The sequence below is a fragment of the Heteronotia binoei genome, chromosome 1 (assembly GCF_032191835.1).
Source record: "Heteronotia binoei isolate CCM8104 ecotype False Entrance Well chromosome 1, APGP_CSIRO_Hbin_v1, whole genome shotgun sequence".
NCBI classification, from domain to species: domain Eukaryota; kingdom Metazoa; phylum Chordata; class Lepidosauria; order Squamata; family Gekkonidae; genus Heteronotia; species Heteronotia binoei.
Genome location: NC_083223.1, coordinates 48145361 through 48167894, shown reverse-complemented (window position 1 = coordinate 48167894; position 22534 = coordinate 48145361). Strand labels below are relative to the sequence as shown.

Genomic DNA, 22534 nt, shown 5'->3' with positions numbered 1-22534 from the left:
CTGTCACAGTTTTACAGGCCAACTGCATTCTGGAATTAATCATGCTGACTTTATATATTACTCTAGCTAAGTGGCGCCCAAGAAAAGCTTTCATGTGACAATGATACTGCAAAGAGGAGAGTGGTGGGATATGCACACAATGCAACCCCCTGCATGAAATCTGACCTATGCAGAAAGAGCCTTCGAGTTCCAAGAGTTAAAGTCCACTATCATCACCATGAAGAAAGCATTTCTTGGTAGCCTTCACATAGCTCTCAGGCCTTTATGAAGAAGTTCCCAAGTACACAATTTAAAACTGCAGCAGACTACAAGTTTCAGAACCAAAGATACAACAGTTGATGAGTGGATATTACCACTCAAGATATGCAGAGCATTCTGTACAGCTTCTTAGGAGACCCAATGGAGTAAGAGCAGTGCAAAGCAAGCAACAATTTTTAAAACAGACTTATCTTTATGCCATTAAAGGTTTTTGACTTTGAAATAGACTTATCGTACTTATTTGGTTTAATTTCTATCCTGCCCTTCCTGCAAACAAGCTTGCAACACTGAATCAGACTTTAAAAATTTTATAATCTTTAACCCCTGAAACAATGGCTTTCACGAGGCACATGTAGGGAGAGGTGGTCCCACTGATATGTTGGTTCTTGGCCACTCAAGGCCTTAAAGATTAACACTAGCACCTTGAAACGGACCCAGAATTCTATTGGCAGCCAGTACAGTTTGTGGAGCACTAGGTGAATGTGCACCTACAAAGACAGCACACACACTGCAACTTCTAGGTCAGATACAAGGGTAGGACCACATAGAGTGAATTACAACAGTCCTATCTGGACTGTTGCATTGGTCACTGAAGCCAAGTTGCGGGTGAAGAACTATGGAACCAGTTGTCACATCTGTGAAAGATGGGGAAAAGCTGATTTAGCAACCATAGTGACCTGAGCCTCCATAGATAATGAGGCATCCAGTATCATCCTAAATTCCTCACTCTCAGCACTGGCATCAGTAACACCCCGCCAGAGCTGGGAGCCGTATCTCCACATCCAGTCCCCCACAGTTCAGGTACAGAACTTCCGTCTTCAATGGATTCAACATCACAGCCAGCTCTGCTGCAACCAACCAGCAACAGCCCCAAAGGCCTATCCAAAACATATGGGGCTGAGTTTAGCTGCTCATCCATTAACAGACAGAGTTGGGCATCATCCATATATTGATGGCACCCTAGCCCAAACCCCCAGATTAGCTGGTTGAGGGGGCACATATAGATGCTAAAAAGCATCGGAGAGAGGATTGCCCCCTGAGGGACATTGCAGTCCAGTGGGAACCACAGAGAAACCTTCTCCCCTAGCACCATCCTCTGTCCCCAGCTTTGGAGAAAGGAGATACAATATACAGATACCTCAAAATAACTTTGATGTATTGGTAAATACAGCAATTCTAACTGGCAGTTCCTTGCACAAACCAGAGCTCAAATACACATATGAAATTCCAAGCTAAGAAAGGGCTTCTCCATTCAGTTCCAAAGAAAAAACTGAGAACCTCTGCCTCATCAGGAGATTCCTATGCATGCTAATTTTCCTCTAATCTATCCAATCTGTCATATACCCAATATAAGAAATTAAGATATTATACTAGACTGTTATAACGATGCTTTAAAAAAAGACTCACTATACATATAACAAAGATTTTGCTTAAAATGCATTCAGCAAAAGCACCATCATAGCTCATATTTTTACAAACCATGCAATAACATTTCATTTTAACCAAATGATGTATTTCATTTGAACCAAATGATTTATTTCATTAGGTTGGTGAACACAAAATACCAATTTACAAAACATGGAATACACACACACACAAAGAGAGAGAGAAAATAATGGGCATGTGGGTGGGTACACCTGATCCCCAGCCCCAATGCTCCTTGAAGTAATTTCTCCCCCAGCCATCCTCACTTCCTGTTTCAGAGTATTGCTAAAGAAAGACTCCTATGCCCTAGTGCCCACATTAGCATTATGAGTAAAATACAGGGTGAGAAAAACTTTGGCTTCCCTCCTGATGCCAAATCTTGGTTACCGTTTAAAAAAAAAACAAACCTTTCCATTCTTGCTTACTGGAACTAAACACCAGTTTAATTAGATCCAAGTGGTCAGCCGTGTTGGTTTGAAGCAGCTGAACAAAGCAGGAGTCAAGTTCACCTTTAAGACCAACCAATTTTTATTTAGAACGTAAGCTTTTGTGTGCTCTTAAGCACACATCATCAGACGAGGAATCCAGGACAGTGCTGGATTCCTCGTATGATGAAGTGTGCTTAAGAGCACACGAAAGTTTACATTCTAAATAAAAATTGGTTGATCTTAAAGGTGCAACTTGACCCCAGCTTAATTATTACTAATGAATAAAAATAATTCCTAATACATATTATTGAAAGTGAAACACTTGCACATCCATTTTTCAAAGACAATCAGCTCTTATCTTCAACTGATATTGCTCCTGCTGAGCGAAGGTCAATGAGAACAATAGTTTAATATAGAAATTGAGAACCTGCTCAGTCTTGTCTTTTTTTTTTTCCAAATTTGACATCAGACTGACAAGGCAGCTGAAGAAAACACAGCTACACAAAAGAATGTGGTTGACTAGCATCGAGTACAGCTGCCAAAACAGTCATGTTTAAAAGATCGGTGATGATTAATCCCAAAGATGCTTTTGGCATCTTTAAACAAAAGTTGCTTCCAAATGAACACAGTGAATACCTGCTATAACAAACCACGCATAGGATTTTGTTCTATTGGATTACAGTCCTTCAGTAAAGCCAATCTGCTCCCCTGGCAGAAGATGGAGCAGTTTTACCCAATTCTCCCCTCTCCTTGTTATCAAAGCTTTCCAGCCATGTGACTTTTGTCCATTCAGGACCTATAACCACCAGCTTCACCTGGGGGGGGGGGGAGAGTTTCAAAGGGATCTGCTAAGAGAAGCGGAATGCAGAGATGCTTCATGTGCTACGCAGACCAAGTCTTTCTAGCTGATACATCTCTTTTCTATGACATTGCCCATCTTCTAAATAAAATGTTGTTAGCCGCCCTGAGCCTGCCCCGGCAGGGAGGGCGGGATATAAATACAAAAAATAAATAACTAACTAAAAAGGCAACCCATCAAAAACAGAAGAGTGACACAATACATGTCAAAGATATGAATCACAGATGAAGTTGTGTGAGTACCACTGGTATCTATCAATACTGTTTGACAGATTATCAAATGCAATGCAATTTTAAAATATGGGAGACACAAATAAGATGACCCTATTGTCTTGCAGCACTGTGGGGACTGAACTAAATGAACCTGGAGGTTCCTTCCAGCTCTTCTGTGATTCTAAGAGAAGAAACTCAAGTCAGGAGCTCATGCCCAAGAGAAACCAGGTGGTGTCAATCTTTTCAGAAGCTACATAAAGAAACACATGCCCTGAGAGGAAAATAAGGGCTTTCCCACACACTCTACTTCAGATTTTTTTCAGGGAGTCAATCCACAAGAGCTGGAATTGGTCTGCACGCGGTTCTTCTGCACATCTGCCCTCCCTGCATTTTCACGGTTGCGAGTCAGTTGCTCTCTCATGTGCCTTCAATAACAATGGTTTTCAAGGGAGAGTGCTATCATTATCATGAGGAAGAATCGCACTGCTACAGGACCAACCCTAAATCAGACTTTTCCCTGCAGCTGCTGTGGCCGGACCTGCCTGTCCCACATTGGTCTTGTCAGCCACCAGCGAGCCTGCAGCAAACGTGGACTATTGCACCCTTCTTAAATCTTCGTTCGCGAAGCCAAGCCGAGAGAGAGAGAGAGCTATCATTAGTGGCATCACAGCACCCACCCTTATTAAAGCCCTAAAATCCTTTATAATAAAAGCCCCCTGGTGAAGCCAAATCCAGGTCCCCAATTGGCTTAGAAGATGATGATATTGGATTTATATCCCGCCCTCCACTCCAGAGTCTCAGAGCGGCTCACAATCTCCTTTACCTTCCTCCCCCACAACAGACACCCTGTGAAGTGGGTGGGGCTGGAGAGGGCTCTCACAGCAGCTACCCTTTCAAGGACAACCTCTGCAAGAGCTATGGCTGACCCAAGGCCATGCTAGCAGGTGCAAGTGGGAGTGGAGAATCAAACCCGGTTCTCCCAGATAAGAGTCCGCACACTTAACCACTACACCAAACTGGTTCTCCCTTAGGGCTGTGCTGTATCAACCTTTGGCCCATCAAACCTAATATCAAGTGTGCTTGCATGCCACTGGCTGACTCCATTCTCCCCCACCCACTGCCACCTGGCCATGTTCACAGAAACCAGTAAAATGCACAGAGAGCCTGGTTGTCTACAGCTGTCGCCTCTGCCACAAGTGCTCTCCCAACGGCTCCTGCAACATATGAACTGGCCATGGAGCCACAGCTGCCTCCACTCTCCCACACCCTGCCAAAGCTGCCAAGAGGGCAAAGGAGCCACAACAGTCACTCTCCCATGGCCTACAAAGGCCACCAACACAGCCAGCAAACCATCCACACCTCTCTCTTGCTGCCTCAGAAAGGGGCTGGGGGACATTGCCAACGCTGCCATTCTTCCGTGGCCTCCACAGGCCTCCACAAGAACACAAGAGCCACCGCAGCCCTGGGGATCCTCCTGCAGGCTCCCCAAGGCCCTGGAAGCTGCCGGTGTCCCTTAGGCCCTGCCTCCACCCCTCCAGGAATCTGCCTCCACCCCTCGAGCCCTCACAGGGCCTCCATAAGGCACCAGCAGCCTCTGCCACTCTGTAAAGCTCTGCCATGGCGTCTGTAAAGCTCCAAGAGCCACCAGTGCCCATTGCCCCCCCCAAGACCTAAGCAAAGTCCCGAAAGCCGCCGCCACCCCTGCGGTCCTCCTGTACCCTCCCTGGCTGTTGTAGGGGGCTCGACACCACAGGACAGCGCTGGCACCTTCCAGGACCTTGCAGGAGCCTACACAGGCCATGGCAAGGACACAGCGGCAGTGGTAGCTACAGGTTAAACAACCATGTGGGGGGAGTGGGGAAAGCTGGGAGATATACTGGCAAATGCTGGAAAGACAGCAAGGTGGGGGGGGGGGTGAGTTCCAATGGTAGGGGGCTGGGAAGACAGAAAGGTGGGAGGAGAATGATTGCCCAGGCTGGCAGAGAGGTGGGAATACAATGGGGGGTGGGGGTGGAAATCAGCAACAGGGGAATGAATGGCAATGGTTGAGGAGGGAACAAGTACTCGGGGGGGGGGGGTGTCATGGCAAGCCTTTGGGGGATAGGCAGACAGCAAGGCTTGAGTGGGAATGCCAGGGCTGGGAGGAGGCTGCGAACATGACAAGAGTGGGGTGGCTAATTCCAAGTGCTGGGAGCATGTGCAGGGAAAGCAAGGTTGGGGGCAGTGCATCCCAATAGATGAGTCGGAAGATGGAAAGGAAGACAGCTGTGTTGATGCCAAGACTTGGAGGTGGCTGTGAGGGGAAACAGCCCTGTATATTTCCCTTCCCTCTACAGCCCCCCACCCTAGCCCAGGGCCTCTCTCTACATTCCATTGTACTTTGTCTCCCTTCCTTGGGGAAATTTTTGTTTGGCAGGATGGGAGCACCTGGCACTCACCCTCAGCCTCTTTCTAGAGCCCATTGTATTTCTTTGTACAATGGGCCTTCCTCTTAGTATCAATATATTGCTGGAGCATTGTAGCAAAGGCTAGGCAGGTTCTCTGAATTAATTGCTTTCTCTAGCCCCTCATGGAGTTATAAGGAAAAGGACGTAACTCCATGATAGAGGGGACTAGAGACTTAATTTATTTTTAAATGAGATGAATATTTTAGGCTGTTTTTAAAAGGGGTGTGCTGTGACACCACCGATCACACCACTCATAATAACAGCACATACCAATATTTTAGGGCTGTTAAAATAAATAATTCATCTTCAGAGTAGGGAGGAGGGGAGGGAGTGGCTTGACCACCACAAGCCAATCACTGAACAGTGGACTGGAGGTGAGTGGGAGTATACGAAACAAAGAAAACCAACAAACAAGATTAAAGAAATGCACACGCCATCAAGTAGTTAACTTTACTATTTATTTAAAAAAAATAGCAAAAAATATAAAATACCAATGTTAATATCCCCTTCCGTAATGGCAGCATTGGCTATCACAAGGCCATTCCCCCCTCCCTTATGATGACCCCCCCCCCTCCCAATTTACGTATTTGGAATCACAGTGAATTTGGGCACCATAAAACAGCCAATTCAAACTAAGTAAAATTGAGAAGCAAGAAACATACTGGACATTTCTAAGACCCTTTTCAGCATGGATCTAATTTTGAGATCTTAAAGAAATACCTCATAGTGGGAAAGTACCATGAATTCATACTCAGTTTATAAATGAAGTGGTTCTCAAACATGTACTATCAGTTTTGCCAGCTTTCATTTCTCAAAAATCTTTACAAAGCAAAGCACAGACCTGAAGTAAGAGGGAGGGAGAAAATCTATATGTTGAAAGCAAGTACTATGTCAATAACTGATGGGAATAGTTTTAAAAACTGAAGCCTGCAAAATAGGGTAGAATACACATTCAAACTCTAGCTTAGGAAAAAAAAACATTCATGCTATAAAAAAATATTTTATAAATAAGTTTCACCAGAATATCCTATGAGAAAATATAGGTCAAATTTTAGATTTCTGATGCACCTGAAACGCACTGACAGTGCAACTATGCTGTTCATGAGAAAACACAGCCACATATACTGTCAATTCTAAAATGGAGCACAAAGTATTTTGCTACAAAAACATCAGTTATGACAAACTTGCACAAATAAAAGCAGTGGTCATATTTGCAGCATGTGTACTTGGAAGCTTATTTTGCAATACTGCTGAATGCTCATCACTAAGGGTATTCAGTTTCTTTTTCACTTCCCACATACCTGCAGCAGATAGGGTTGCCAGTCTCCAGTCAGGGCCTGGAGATCTCTTGCTTTTACAACTGAACTCTAGGTGGCAGAGATTAGCTCCCTTGGACAAAAATGGCTGCTTTGAAGGGTGGGTTCTATGGCACTGTACCATGCTGAGGCCCCTCCCCCCCCAAACCACACCCTCTCCTGGCTCCATCCCTAAAGTCTCCAGGTATTTTCCAACACAGCCCTGGCAACCCTAGCAGCAGACCACAAATGCCACATAAAGTTCAGCATTACTGTGTTATCAAAGCCAGTGATACTCCAGAAAGTAACACTATACAAACAATTGCTGAAGGGGTCTAGAAATTCCTAGAGCTGGAAATGTGAGAGCCTTTAGCGCCATGGATATCTGAGACCTGCCACAGAAGACTATTAATCTTAGCTACAGGTTTGGTTTTAAAAAGGAGTGGTTTTCTATTATTCATTATTACAAAGACCTGAAAGTTGGCAAATATTGACAACTTCTTTTAACAAGTAGAAACATATTTTAAAACTTCCTGCTATTAGGAAATGGATGGTACCTGATTACAACAAATACCTGTTCTTCACCAACCTTTTCTCAGGCATAAGCAAGAACCAAACCACATGACTACTCAACTGTAATAAAGCGTCAATGGTGCATGGTGCATTTTTTTTAAAAAGGCTACAATTCTGAGATGAGGAAGGACCAGGAGGGAGTGCTGTCTCTTTCTATACAAGCTGTTTTCCAACTGCTCCTTTGCCTACTTGCCAGTCTTGTACACAGAGTTTTAGATTTGTAATTACCCCTATAAATGCTTATTCGGAACTGTACCAGAAAAGAAACTCCTTTAAGCACTTCTTCCCTCCCTCCTCAGCTGATCACGTTTTTGCTTTTCCTTAAGCAAGCAAACAAACAAACGCAGCACTCTTTCATAGGCATATTTTCCACTGATGTCTGCACAGTATGCTGGGAACTGTCTCAATAGCAAAATTTACTGCTTTACCATAAAGTATAACATGTGAACCTTCTCTATCAGGTAGTCCAAGCATTCAACAAATTTATAAAGTGTTACACTTTGAAAAAGATCCACATCAGAGTCAGTTTGAATCTAGTTGTACTCCGCCCCCCCCCCAAAAGGTCTTCTAAAAGGTATATAATTAAGGAATTGGACCTTGCCTTTGTTATCAGCAACTGTGCTGAGTGGTTTCTTATGTCTCAGAAGAAAGCATGAATCACCTAGTCTCCAGCACCTCTTAAACAAGAATTAATATTCTCAAACCGACTTTCACAGCCACCTAATTGCATTTTGCTGTTCTGTTGAGCACACCACACTTAAAACTTAGTAGTCAAACATGCTAAGTATCGTTGGTTTATCTTTGCCGAAGTTAACAAATAAGTTTTTTCTTTGTCCCAAATGGTAACCCCGGATAACTGTACTCCTAATCTCAAAGTATATTCCCAGTCTCACTCCAAGATCCCATACAGCATATTCAAATCCACATCAACATAAGTTGGCAAGCATCACAAACACCACCCAACCTGGGAACAGGGCATCAAGGTTGAGGAATTCACTTACATGAGGGGAATGAGCACAATAACTCACAGCCTACATCCTATTCTGAACTTCCAGTTAAGCATACATCACGACCAGGACTGCCACTACTTCCCTAATGTGTTTAAGAAAAACTACACAAAAGTCATTTTTCATTCCATGTTTTTATTCTGGGATGCATTTACCGATCTAGATTAATGCTATAGCTGCAGAGTTCATTTCTGAACCCACTGTTTAATTTAACAAAACCCTTCAGGGTTTTGAATAGATTACACTATTAACAAGTACTCACAAAAACTTAATAGACTGTACTTGCTCATGTTTCCCAGCAGTTTTTTCCCCTATGGCAACATTTTCTGATTTATGGTGAAAACATTTATGGCACAGATGACAACTTGAATCACATAAACATCAGCTTGCATCAGATCACCCAGCTGTGGAACTGCTCACTGCCTTCCAGACATCCACAGGACACATAAACTGCAAAACAGCCCTGAGCAAAGATTTACATCAGTCTTCCATACACTGTCCTGTAATCATGAGTAAACACTCAGAAGGTGTTTGTAGACATAATTGGCCAAAAATCAAAATCCAAAAAAACAAACCACAATCTACATAATACCCTTACTGGGACCAGCAACAGTGACCCAAAAGAACGTGCAAGCTTTTGAGTTCAGCAGAACTCTTCTGCAAGCCAGATGTAACAAAATAAAAATTACGAAAGGAGGTGGGTGAAAAAAAAAAGATGTTCCAAGCCATGATCTTAAAGGCTTTCTCTCAAGGTATCTCTGTGATGATTGCTGGGGCAGGTGGAGGTGAATGTTTGCACACACTTTTGTGTCATTGTGGCTGGTGCTAATGAAATTTTTATATGGATTGTAGTTTGTTTTGGGGTTTCAGACAGGTATGACACAAGGCTGAATACATGAACAGAAATCTAGATCAAAGGTCTCAGCAAATCCTGCTCACATAGTCTTGTGACCATGCATGACTATTCACCAGGGCTTTTTTTGTAGAAAAAGCCCAGCAGGAACTCATTTGCAAATTAGGCCACACTCCCTGGCATAACCTTTGTTCTGCGCAGGGCTTTTTTGTAGGAAAAGCCCAGCAGGAACTCATTTGCGTAGTAGGCCACACCCCTTACATCAAGGCATTCGGAACTGCATTCTTGTGCATTCCTGATCCAAAAAAGCCCTACCTTAAAAAAATATTTTTTTGGCCCCATCTCAGAATGTGCAACTTCATTAATATATATACTTCTATGCCTGAAGGCTACTGTCAGCCAAACTCATATGCTACGTTTCTAGTGTCAAAATCAGAACCAACTATAAACCCAAGGAGTTATCTTCATAATACTTAGCTATTTAAACATTACTCTGTTGATCTCAAGTGAAACAACTGCAGTGCCACAGCTATTAACAAATCCATCTATCCATTTAGCTCAACATGATAGATTCAGCTTTCACTTCTCAAAACACAACAAACACATCTGATGTACTTGTAACTTTCACATCAAGCTGAAATAATCATCAGTATGCAGCAAGAAGCACTACTTCCACTCAAGAACAGGATATAAGACCATAATGAATGATTATTCAGAAGGCAAGCAGCCTATGAAAGTTTTATGTTGCTACAACACTGATTTCCTATTTTTTTTTTTTAAAAAAAAAACACCTTAAGCTCTTTTTTAAAACTGGGAAAAGGGCACATATTAGAAGTGGGCACAGTTGAGTAAGAGAGGCCTTCAAAAAGCTATCTAAATAACTGAAGACAGGTTGGTAGTCCACATTCCACCACTCCATGTAGCACATAAAATCCTCAATATATTCTGCATATAATATAGTCTCACCTGCCCTTTCTTGGGACCAGTGCAGATACAACACCCCTACAAACTGCTTAATGGATCAGAAGAGAAACAGCATGGTGCAGTAGTTAGAGTGTCAGATTATGGTCCAGGTGACCCAGGTTCAAATTCCTACTATGTCATAGTAGCTTGCTAGGTGACCTTGGGCTAATTATAGGCTCATTAACATCTTTAGCCTTGTGCCAATCTACATCTATTATAAAACCTCCCCCTTTTTTGGTCCTAGATAGATTTGGTAAATGTTTCAGTTTGTATCATGAGTCTGTATTTATACACAATATGTTTGACCACTGAAGGCGGCCTTTTAAGGATGAAATGCATTGGGTCCCATTGGTTATGTTATGTGTTTTAATTTATAATGAGGCTAATGTTGAGGTTTTACATGTTTTTAACCATTTAAAAATAAATGCATATATTTTTGATAAGTTATATATACTGTTTTTAACAAAAGGTCCTAAATTTGGTTTGTACTAACCTTTTTGGTTCCTGATTCCAATATTTTTGGGTTAAGTCCCGTCCCCTTCATTTCACATTTCTTTCTTAGACTAAACCTACCTCATAGGGTTGCTGTGAGGCTAAAATGGAGACGAGGAGAATTATGGCAGCCACCTTTGGTCCCCACTGGGGAGAAAGGTGGGGTATAAATGAAGTAAATAAAATAAAGTCATGAGTAGACTATACAATAGAGGGGTTTCCATTATTCCCCATAAAGAAAGCTTTATATTTTTGTAACAATCATACTAAATTTCTCAGTTAATCTAAAATTTTCTTGTTCTATTAGTTTGGCAAAAAAATAGGGAAAGTGTACCAGGATTTAACACAAAAACAAAGACACAGCACTGGCTGCTAGCTGCAATCGCACATGCATAGTAGTTCCAAGTTAAAAGCTCTTTATTAAAATTGGATCTACATGTCATAGCTGTTGTATGAAAGCTACTTTCAATGCCTGCGCAAACCAACTCCCATTCTGACGGACCTTTCACATACAGCAAGCTGACAATACAATTAGTGTTGATTGAATCTCTCACTCGCTTGCTGCAGCAAGAAGAAACACTAACTGCTTGTAACTTACAGCAGTCTTTCATGCAGAAATGATGTTAAAAGGTAACTGAAAGAGACTGCACTTTTAAAAGTTTAGACGGGCTGCGTAAATATATAAAGGACTGTGAAGGTTTAAGCCAAAGAGCCTTGAGTAACAGAGATCTGATTGGTTAGCATCAGCTAAGCAGAGAAAGACTTCTGAACTGGATGCTGAGGAGAGTCAGTCAGATTCCTGCCTTGACTGAGGAGTTGAGTCTGCTTTCAGCCTGCGCTGAGAGCAGATTTACACAGATGGGGAACTGGGAGAAAGTTTGGGAAGTAGGCAAAGACTCCCATTCAGGTCAAGGAAAGGAGATAGATCTTCTAGTGAGAGGAGAATTTCCCTACACAGTCAAACAGGGAGAGTTATCTCTGAGTACAGAGATCCCTGGTCTGGTATGATGAGAAACTGCCTTTAGAAACTGTAAAAGTCAGTTAAAAACTCAAGATGAATTCATCTTGTTTCAAGAGAAGGAGTTCGGTTACTAGAAAGATGGTAGCAGACTTCGGAAAACCAAAAGTCAGAGAATACTCAAAGGAAGTCCTGGGGAAAAACACTGGAACAAAAGTCTCTTCACATAAAGAGTTAAGTCACTGTGACTAGCTTAAGAAACTCTCATTAGCCTGGACCATAAGAACTAAAGCCTGTGCATGTACTGATTTTACCCCAGAATTATCTATTTTGAGTTACCTCCGAAATTTTACCCCTGATTTCACCTGACCTTTCCTCTCTATGCTGAATAAAATATTTTAATTCGGAATATAAAAACATCTTGAGTGCCATTAAAGTTAAAGTTAAATGGCAATCCATAGCCTTCCCTCAGGTTTCTGGGCTGAGCCAACAGCCAAAATACCAGAGTTCTTCAGAAAAGAAGAAAACACATTACTAGGGTGGCTCAGTCAGTTAAGCAAAAGTTAAAAGGAGGGAGGTGGATGGGGCGCCATGAATGCCTTAGACAAATATTAGCTACTTTTTCCCATAGTGATAAAAAAAATCACCCAAGTAAATACTATGCTAACAAAGGCAAGCCTCAGGGGCCAAAGAAACTCTGCAGTGCTAGTGCAATATTGTGCCACCAAAATTAATCACAATGGGCTGCCAGAACCTTTTAAAGGTAAGTTAAGTCAATTTCCACAGTCCAATATCATTGGCTCTGCATGCCTGTGGGTTCTGAAGGCAAACTGTTGGGTCATGAGCTTTTTTTTTTTTTTAACGCTTTGTGGAGAGACCTGGTCCTGACTCTTTTTGCAGACTTGCCAAGGAGTATGGAAGAGCCACCCACTGATGAAAAGGATTGGTTCTCTGCCCACTATTCTAGTCTTGAAACAACTGAGGTTATCACTGTCCTCCCTATGTCCTGTCATATGACTGAGACATCACATGACAAGCCATGTGCTTGTAGTTCCATGTTGCTACCTAAGGATTACAGATAGGTCCCAGTTCTAGAACGGTAGAAAGGCATTGCTGTATAGGGTACACACGTTTTTGAAGTAACACCACGAAATTAAGCCACCAGCTTTACAAATCCTGATGTAGTTCAGCATACTGCCCATATGGTGTTGTCCTTTTTCCCATAGTGATAAAAAAAATAACCCAAGTAAATACCATGCTAACAAAGGCAAGCCTCAGGGGCCAAAGAACCTCTGCAGTGCTAGTGCAATATTGTGCCACCATGACGCATACCATGACTACTCAAGGATAAAAAGTGTCATGTATTTTTTTATCCTTTTAAAAGATGACAGGGAAACCGCCCATATGGTGTTGTCCTTCTTACTCCATGCTCATAAAGTGATTCCCAAAAATGTGCAAAATTAAGGTTCAAACTGGTACACTGAAAGCACACCAAGATAACAATATTTAACCACATAGTTTGCCTTTAAAAAAGATTGTGAAATATCCATATCATTTATACTTTTTAATTATTCAAATCAATTATGTTAAGCTTTATCATAAACAAAGGAATCCGCTGTAAAGAGATGAACCAATGTAAAAGACCCGATGACTTTTACAGATCAATATCAACCATTTCTAAAACATAAGAGCTATTTCTCCTGTAACATCCCCCAGAAAAAAGCTATATAAAGATACATCTACAGCTGTTACGTATTCTGATTTTACTGAACTTTTTCATTGCGACTCCCCCCCCCCCATATAGGACCCTCAAACATCCTCTTGCGCTGAGTAAAGATTCTCTCAAACATTCATAATCACATCAATCCACACAAGCAGCACACACAGATATGACAATACATACTCTAGTGTGACAGAATGAGCGTAAGGGAAAGACAAGCAAAAGCCATGCATTCCTCAGATGGCCACAAGTGGGCTGAATAAAAACAATCCCAGTTAAATCAAAGCACGCATATCATGACTACTCAAGGATAAAAAGTGTCATGTATTTTTTTTATCCTTTTAAAAGATGACAGGGAAACAAAATACTACACTCTCACCTGTCACAAAACTCAGCACTCAGATGTATTACAAACATTCAAGTCACATAATTTATGATGAAGCAATGGAATCATGGTTAAGCGCTAAATACTGAGAATTACAGCATCCTCCACAGGGCTCATTCTTGTAAACAATAAGTGCAACTCACTTTTGGTACTCTGAAAAGCAGAGAAGAGCCATTGTGCTATAGGTGTGTATGTGTGTATATGCAAGCATGTATGTGTAAAACTGCACAATCTTCTTTACCATATTATATTCAGACACTGGAAACAGTACCTAATAAAATATATTAAGTTCAATATAAAATATGCACCGTACAATCCTAAAGGTAAGTTACACCCTTCTAAGCCAGTGGGCTTCAGTGGATGCTTAGGATTGAGCTGTAAGTGTGCGATGATAAATCTTCTTGCCATATCTTATGCCAGGGGTGGCCAATGGTAGCTCTCCAGATGTTTTTTTGCCTACAACTCCCATCAGCCCCAGCCATTGGCCATGCTGGTTGGGGCTGATGGGAGTTGTAGGCAAAAAACATCTGGAGAGTTACCGTTGGCCACCCCTGCCTTATGCAATTAACTCTTCCAATTGCAAATGATAAGACAAACAAGACCACAAATTTCTGTAACTATCACAGTAATACTTTCACTAAATTAACTGGATACAGCACTGTTTAGATAAAATATTATCTTCCAAACAAATCAGCAAAGGCCTTTCTAACTCTTTGCAAAACAGGTCCATCTTTCAATTACTCTATTTCACTCAATTTGGACAATAGGATATTCTAAAGCTCTGCCCATCTGTTTGCCTGTAAAGTTCACTAGAACATTTATAACAGTCTCAATACTCACTTGTGCATATTTTCCACTCCTATAATGATCATGATATAGTAGGAAATTCCACTTTGTATAACAAAATGTAAGGCATACCTAAGGGGGACAAAAATGTTAAATATTGTTAGTCCAAGAACACCTTCACATCCCCCCAAGCAATAAAAGTATTGCCCTGCTTAATTAATTCCTAAATCATAAAATCATCTTTATTTAATTCATTTCTACCAAGTCTGCATATAAAGTTTGAGGGGCATGGAGATAGTACCACAGAGCTCTAAACTCCCATAGGCCCCATGTTCACTGTGTATCCTGCAACAGCCCCTGGTCACACAATTTTTCAATGCTTGTAATATTTCAAATTATATCTTGGAAACAATGAAACTGCAACCATTGCTACTATGGAGAGCTCCATGATACTGTATTATTTGAAACAAGTGGTTTAACACCTATGTAATATACTCCCCTACAATACTCTGATGATTTTTTTTCATATAAGAACATGAAAAAATGTGCTTACCCTAGAGTGGACACTTTCCTACTGTATCCTTAAATACAAAACAATATTGCACTTACCTGTTAACTGCTGTTCATCAAGTGATCACCTGTGCAATCACACATGCGATCTGCACACACACTGGCCTGCCATGGAGTTTTTTGAAGCTCAAAAACACCTACTGGTGTTCCACCCCACCTCCCCCATATTCTCTCCCCATCTTTTACAGTGTGATATAGAAAAAAGGCTCAGCACCCTCCCCTCAGTTGCTTTCTGCCATCAGAGCAAGGAGAATTGTTGGATTTAAATAAGAGCTCACAGTGGGGCAGAGCTGTATGACTGCACAGATGACCAATCGGTAAACAGCAGTTAAAAGCAGTGATGGACACAGACTGGGAAGACTCAGTTTAAGAGTCACAAACCAGGAAGCCTTGAACCAAACCCAAGCAAAAAACCTGCCTGAGCTGAAACAGCTCAGGTGCCCCGAAGACACACTTGTCTCACTTCTAGGTGGTGTTGGGCACTGTCCCTGGCGTGCCCATATCATCCAGAAGCGACGTAAGCGTGTTACTACTCCAATGTGCTCGTGTCACTTCTGGGTGGCATTGGGCACTGCCCCCAACACACCCGCATCACTCAGAAGTGACACTTGTGCAGCAATGCACTCACATCACTTCCAGATAACGCAGGCATGCCAAGGACCGGGGTCCACCACCTGGAAGTGGTGTGCATATGTTGGCAGCTGAACACCCAAAGCAAAACAAACCAAACCAAGAAGTTCACTGAGTGTTCTGGGAAAGCACATTTTCCAAACCTCAGTTCAGGGTTCATGAACCAGGAAAAGTCCAGCCTAGACTTTGGCTCAGGTTCAGGTCTGTTCCCATCCTTAGCTACAAGTCAGGGCAACTCTGTGGCACCTATGCAGCCCCACATGGGAAAGCAGCGAACTGACTTACCAGTTAGAGGAAGTTACGTGTGAACTCTCAGTTGAATTGAAACTACAGGACCGCTCTTTCAACTGCTACATCTTTCGTGGCATCTATGTCCATTGAGTAATATCTTGTGCAAATGCACACTGCAGGCTTGAAAATGTATTTGCTGGACAGGCCATAGCGGAAAGCAGCTGAAGTGGACTGAACTCAAATGGAGCAAGCACTCAGCTGTAGTGCACAGTCAACTTGTGTCAATTTATAGCATGCTGGGATGGGGGGAACAACAATTTTGATTTTGGCTGCTTGTCTGTGTTTACATTTGGGGTATGCCTTCTTGGAAGGTGGTTCTAAGTTGCTACCTTCAGGGGGCATGGGAGTGAAGTTTTCCCTGATTATTGTGATGAAACTGAGGTGGTCAGGTTTGGTTTTGGCACTGTAGGAACCAAGGAAGCTCAGATCCATCTGCTGGCAACAGAACGCAGCATATTGCTTGGTTTTTCTCACAAGCAGCACTGGACAAGGGCTTTTCAAAGAGCACCACTTTTAGGCAGGAAGCTCTATCATGCCTAACTCTTGGACTGAATTGGTGACATATAGAGTAGTGCAAGACATCATGCTCTTTGCCAAGTCACATAAGGCATTCAGTATGTCACTGTGGGGAATTTTGGACCCACAGGATCTGCATTTTTTGAAGAGCATGTTTTGTACCATATTCTAGACCAGGGGTGGCCAAACTGTGGCCATGAAGTCACATGTGGCTCTTTCACACATTGTGTGGCTCTCGAAGCCTCCACCACCCTGTTGGCCAGATTGGAGAAGGCATTTCTCTCTTTAAGTCACTTATCCAAGCCAAACCAGCTAGTGGCTTAAAGAACGCATTTATAGTTAAAGTTGCTTTCTTTCCACCTCTTCCTCCCTCCCCCATCTATTTGCCTACCTGCCTGCCTCCCTGTCTTGTGGCTCTCAAGCATCTGACATTTATTCTATGTGGCTCTTATGCTAAGAAAGTTTAGTCACGCCTGCTCTAGGCACTTGACTCTAAGGAGGCAAAGGGCTGAGGTAAGTAGCTGTTGGCAATAAGAGGCTGTTAAAACAGAGCTTCAACAGAACCTCTCTTTGTAGTGGCAGACAGCAAACTGAGGGAAGGATATTCTGCCCCCTCTATATCACACTGTAAAGGGGGGGGAGAAAGCATGGGAGAGGGGGACAGAGCACCAAGCATTTTTGAGCTTCAAAAAACTCTTCTTAGCAGACCTGTGCATGCACAGTAACCATGTGTAACTGCACACATCCCACAACAACGAATACAGCAAGTACTATCAGTATTCCCTCTAAGCTGAGTTAGTGTGAGCTAGCTCAGTTTTTTAGCCTCTGGCTCACATATTTTTGCCTTAGCTCAGGATAGACGGCCCCAGAGCAAACTAATTTATGCAGTTAGCCAAATCATTTGTTCACAAATTTAATGCCAGTAGCTCACAAAGTAGAATTTTTGCTCACAAGACTCCACAGCTCAGAGGGAACATTGAGTACTATGTTAAGTACACACTAAAATGTTTAATTCATTTGTATTGTCTCTACACAACGTATGAGGTCAAGTAACTAATATGGATCTGATCAAGTTCTAACCAAACTCATTCCTTAATTGGAAAAGACTTTGCACCAAACTGGTTAATAATGTCTAGACAGAGATGAGCAAAACAGTAGTGAGAAGGAACCTGGAAAAACTTCAGGTTTCTAAGAGAAAGAGTAGCGCCATACAAAACAAGAACTTCTGGTATTCTACAGAAAACAGCCATTGGTTTTTATTGCCTGTCTCTATGCTGAAATAATCTCCACTGGTAATGAGAGTCTTAAAATTTTACCTCCTTGGTGTCAGTCAGGCATTTAGAAGTTCCTATTTCTTAGCTACTGAATCCCAACAACCTATCATTATATTTTCTGACTGGTAAATCTACAAGCGCTTTGAAAGGAGTAGATGATTCTGTCACCTTCTCCTCAAAGAAGAGAGCCCCTGGGCTCCATTTTCACATTACCTAGATGGGCATGAGAAGGTCCCCTTCCCCATTCTTACAAAAGACTTGTGGCCCTACTGAAGAACGCTCACGGACCACCAGGGATTCCTGGACAAAGCAGATACGTTTTCAGATAGTACTTCATTTATTCTTCAATTTTAAGCTTCTATCCCACAAAAAAATGCAAGGAAACTTTCAGTTCTGTATTCAAGGCTTTTTTCCAGCCTTTCCACATTGCTGAGATTAATGCAGCATTTGAAGCAACAGCAGCATTAGGAATGCCACTCTGGAGAATAAATCACCATATTGATTATGTTATTCTCGCCTGCTCTGAGCCAGATTCAGCACCATCTGTCTGGGGCAGCTTAACAAGCTAACTTGTTTACTTACTAGATGAGAGGTATACAACATAACTACATATTATGCAAAATGCATATAAGAGATTCTCTCTCCCAGAGGTAGGCAGAACTAGATCCTATCAGCTTCTTTCTTTCTTTTTGAAGAGGGGTTCTCTCTCAGTTCCCTGCCTCACCGTAACACCATCCTGTGTGACTTTGTGTCTACTTGGGCCCCACAGTCTCTTACACAGTGTTTTTAGGGTCCCTCCTGTGCCATGCAGCAGGGAAGCAGCCATAGTTCAGCAGTAGAGCATCCTGATCGACATGCATTCCAGGTTAAATCCCTGGACATTTCCAGTTAAAAAGATCTCATAGTAGATAACATGAAAGAGCTCCATCTGAGACCCTGGAGAGCTGCTGCCAGTCTGAATGGCCAATACTGACCTTGATCCTGATCAATGGTCTGCTTCAGTATAAAGCAGTTTCATGTATGATAGGATCCAAATCATATAGAATATCTATACATTCTAGGAGGGGTGAATTAGGAATGCAGAAGTGGTTGGAAAGGGAATAATTAACTAGTTCCCAGTCACAAAGCGCCTTTTGCAAATGGCGTTTCAAACACAGGAAAATTGGCAAACACACACACACACACACACACACTTTGAATTCCACGGTGGAAAAGCAACACAGAACATAAGAGTCCTGCTGGATCAGACCAGCAGTCCATCTAGTCCAGCATCCTGTCTCACACACTGGCCAACCAGTTCCTCTGGACAGCCAACAACAGGGCATAGAGGCTGAGCGCTTCCCCTGATGTTTCCTCCTGACTGGGATTCACAGGCTTATTGCCTCTGAATGTGGAGGTTCCCTTCTGTCACCATGACTAGTAGCCACTGATAGACCTATCCTCCATGAATCTATTTAAACCCTTTTAAAAATGTTCTATACCTGTGGCCATCACTATATCTTCTGGCAGCAAATTCCACATTTGAATCACTCCCTGTGTAAAGCAATATCTCCTTTTGTCCATCCTGGATTTACTGCCCATCAGCTTCATTGGATGCCTTTGAGTTCTAGCATTTTGGAAGAGGGAGAAAGTTTCCTTTGTCAACTTTTTCCATCTTGTGCATAATTTTATAAATCTCTATAAGTTGTCTCTTTTCTAAACTGAAAAGACCCAAACTCTTCATCCATTCCTCATAGGGCAGGTGCTCCAACCCCCTAATCATCTTGGTTGCCCTCCTCTGTGCTTAGGGGTGGTTTAGAGTGGGTGGAGAATTGTGCCCCCTTCCCCTGCAATTTCTTTGATAAGAGAAGCTGTGTCTGGCACAGCTGTTTAAAAAGGGTCAGGAAGCTGTTAACATTCATTTTTATACAATACCTAGTTTGTCCCACAGCAAGATTCTACCACTTCAGAGTACAAACTGAAACAATCATTTGAATGCTTCCACACTTTAAGAATGTAATGTATGTGGAGATCGAGTCTGTTAGGGGAAAGACTTTTTGCCTAGCCATCTCTGAAATTTTTTTCTGGCATACAGTTTAACTGATAATGTGTAATCTCACATCCTAAACTGGTACACCTCATGCTCTTCCTGAATATTTGGACAGTTTATTGGTGGCGTTCTTTATGATATCCTGCCAGAATGTCATAGGATGAGAAAGAAGGCATCTAAAAAAGCAGAACAACCAGATATACTGCCACACCTCTACAGAAGAAAATGCCTAGCACACCAAGTTTCCCTTCCAAACTGAGAAGGCAAAAACAGATGAAATCAGCAGGTTACAAAGACTGGAATGCTGGTAGTAATCTGCTGAAACTGGGAATAAATTTAACAAGGCCACTCTTTGAGGTTCAATAACTTATAGCAATAATAGTATTTTGCATTTAAATAGTACTTTCATACATTTTAATATACTTTGCATATAGAGTCTTGGATCCAAAGGAGTGTTTCTGCTGATGGAAGAACAATCAGCAGAGTGTGATTTTCTCACCTCTCTTCTCCCACTACAGCCCAAAATGCTCACCTCAAAATGCAATGCCTTTAAGGGATAGGGAACCCACAGGATGAACAGGAAGGGCATGCTGGGCTTCAGCAGGAGGGGAGAGGTAAGAAATTCATGTTCCACATTTTACATTTAGGACAGCCCTATAAGTTATGTCAGTATTATCATCCCCATATTGCAGCAGAACAAGGATGAGAGGCAGAGATTTATGAGAAACATTTCAATGGCTTTAGGTGAGGGGCAAAGAGCTGCAACACAATCACTTTTGGACCAGGGAGCCAAATACTAGTTTACTAAAAGCACCTAATCTCTGTTCATCAGTCAGATTCCCAATTCAGCCACACAATTATCCAGGCAGACACTAATATTGCTTGAAGAATCTATATCATAGGACTTTTGTGAGACAGAGGGAGGGAGGCGAGTATTATGCGTGCTGCACTAAGCTCTCTGAATGAAAGGTGGGGCAGGGAGGAGAAAGAGAGAGAAAATGAATGAATAAATTTTGCATTTCAGCTTGGATAGTTTAATGCTTTTACCTTTACAGTGTGCTGAGGCAACAAAAACACTCTCAAGCTTTTAGTTAGTGTACCATGATTCAGAACCCATCACATCAATTTTCCTGAATGTGGTACCTGGAGGGCTTCAATCACTCCCCCCAGCCCCCTTCCCAAGGAACATATGCACTAACCTTAAAGCAATAAAAACTCAATGGTCAAATTGATGTGAGAAAGCAAAACCTGCGTACTGCAAGGGGTGGAATCAAATTACTTACCATCCGAAACAAAATAGTGCAAGATAAAGGCCCAAAAGGGTGGCAACAACATGCCTTATAAATGGACTAGCTTTGCTTGAATGAAGGTAAGTTCGAAACCAAACAGCAGCAAGCAAGGCAAACAGTTGGCACACTACAAAGTTGACCTGCAGAGAAAAAAGAGCTTATTATTCACAATATATGCAAGATTCTCTGCCCTGTCCAACACTGTGTTCACTTAGCTCATTCTCTTCTTTTGCTCAGCAGTAAGGCAACTGAGCCCTTAGCATTTTAAAAATCAAGCATGAGAGCCATGAAAAGCTGGTATAATCCATAAACCATCACTCTCTTTAATGCTTCCAAAAAGATTTCCCTCAGCTAGTACAGGATGACAATCTAACATTAAAAAACCAACCACAAGGACACTGGCACGAGATTCAAAACTCAAAGAATGTAATTTTTTTCCCCTATCATATCTCATAAGGACAGGAAATTCTGCAAAATGCCATATCTGGAACTAGGGGTAAGCAGTGTAGTGGCCAAGTTTTCAAACACAAAATAATTCAGGATGATAAAAAAAACCCCCACAAGGATGGCTCCAGGAAGATTCTCTGCAAATTGGCTGAGTGGATGACAATATAGCAAATGTTCAATGTTGCTAAATGTAAGGAAATACACATAGGGACCAAAAAAAAAATCAAACCTCAAAAATAGGCTAGCGGGGTCTGAACTTGCTGAGGGGTGGAGAATATCTTGGGCATTATAGTAGGTAGCTTGATGAAAGTGTCAACCCACTGTGCTGCTGTGATGAAAAAGGCAAACTCTAAATTAGGGATCATTAGAAAAAGCACTGAAAATAAATCATCCAATATTACAATGCCCCTGTACAGATCTATACTGTGGCTTCATTTGGAATACTGTGTACAATTCTGGTAAAAACCTAAAGGTACAAGCACCCTGTGCAAGCACCATTTATTTCCAACTCTGGGGTGACGTCGCATTACGACGTTTTCACAGCAGACTTTTTACAGGGTGGTTTGCCATTGCCTTCCACAGTCATCTACACTTTACCCCCAGCAAGCTGGGTACTCATTTTACCAACCTTGGAAGGCTGAGTCAACCCTGAGCCAGCTACCTGAACCCAGCTTCCGCTGGAATCAAACTCAGATTGTGAGCAGAGCTTGGACTGCAGTACTGCACCTTACCACTCTGTGCCACAGGGCTCCAATTCTGGTAATTGTATCTTAAAAAGGACATTACAGAGCTTGAAAAAGTGCAGAAGGTGGCAACCAAGATGATTA

The 22534-nt window shown here is 42.1% G+C and overlaps 1 protein-coding gene across 1 annotated transcript in view; it reads right to left on the bottom strand.

The window, feature by feature from the left end:
• The window catches only part of MBOAT2 (membrane bound O-acyltransferase domain containing 2), a 123637-nt gene that overhangs the window by 63451 nt on the left and 37652 nt on the right, over positions 1-22534 (bottom strand). Inside the window, exons 2-3 of the mRNA XM_060234185.1 lie at positions 21255-21400; positions 14716-14793 (exon numbers count right to left, since the gene is read on the bottom strand). Of these exons, the coding sequence (XP_060090168.1) occupies positions 14716-14793; positions 21255-21400 (224 nt within the window). The remainder of the gene's footprint in view (positions 1-14715; positions 14794-21254; positions 21401-22534) is intronic.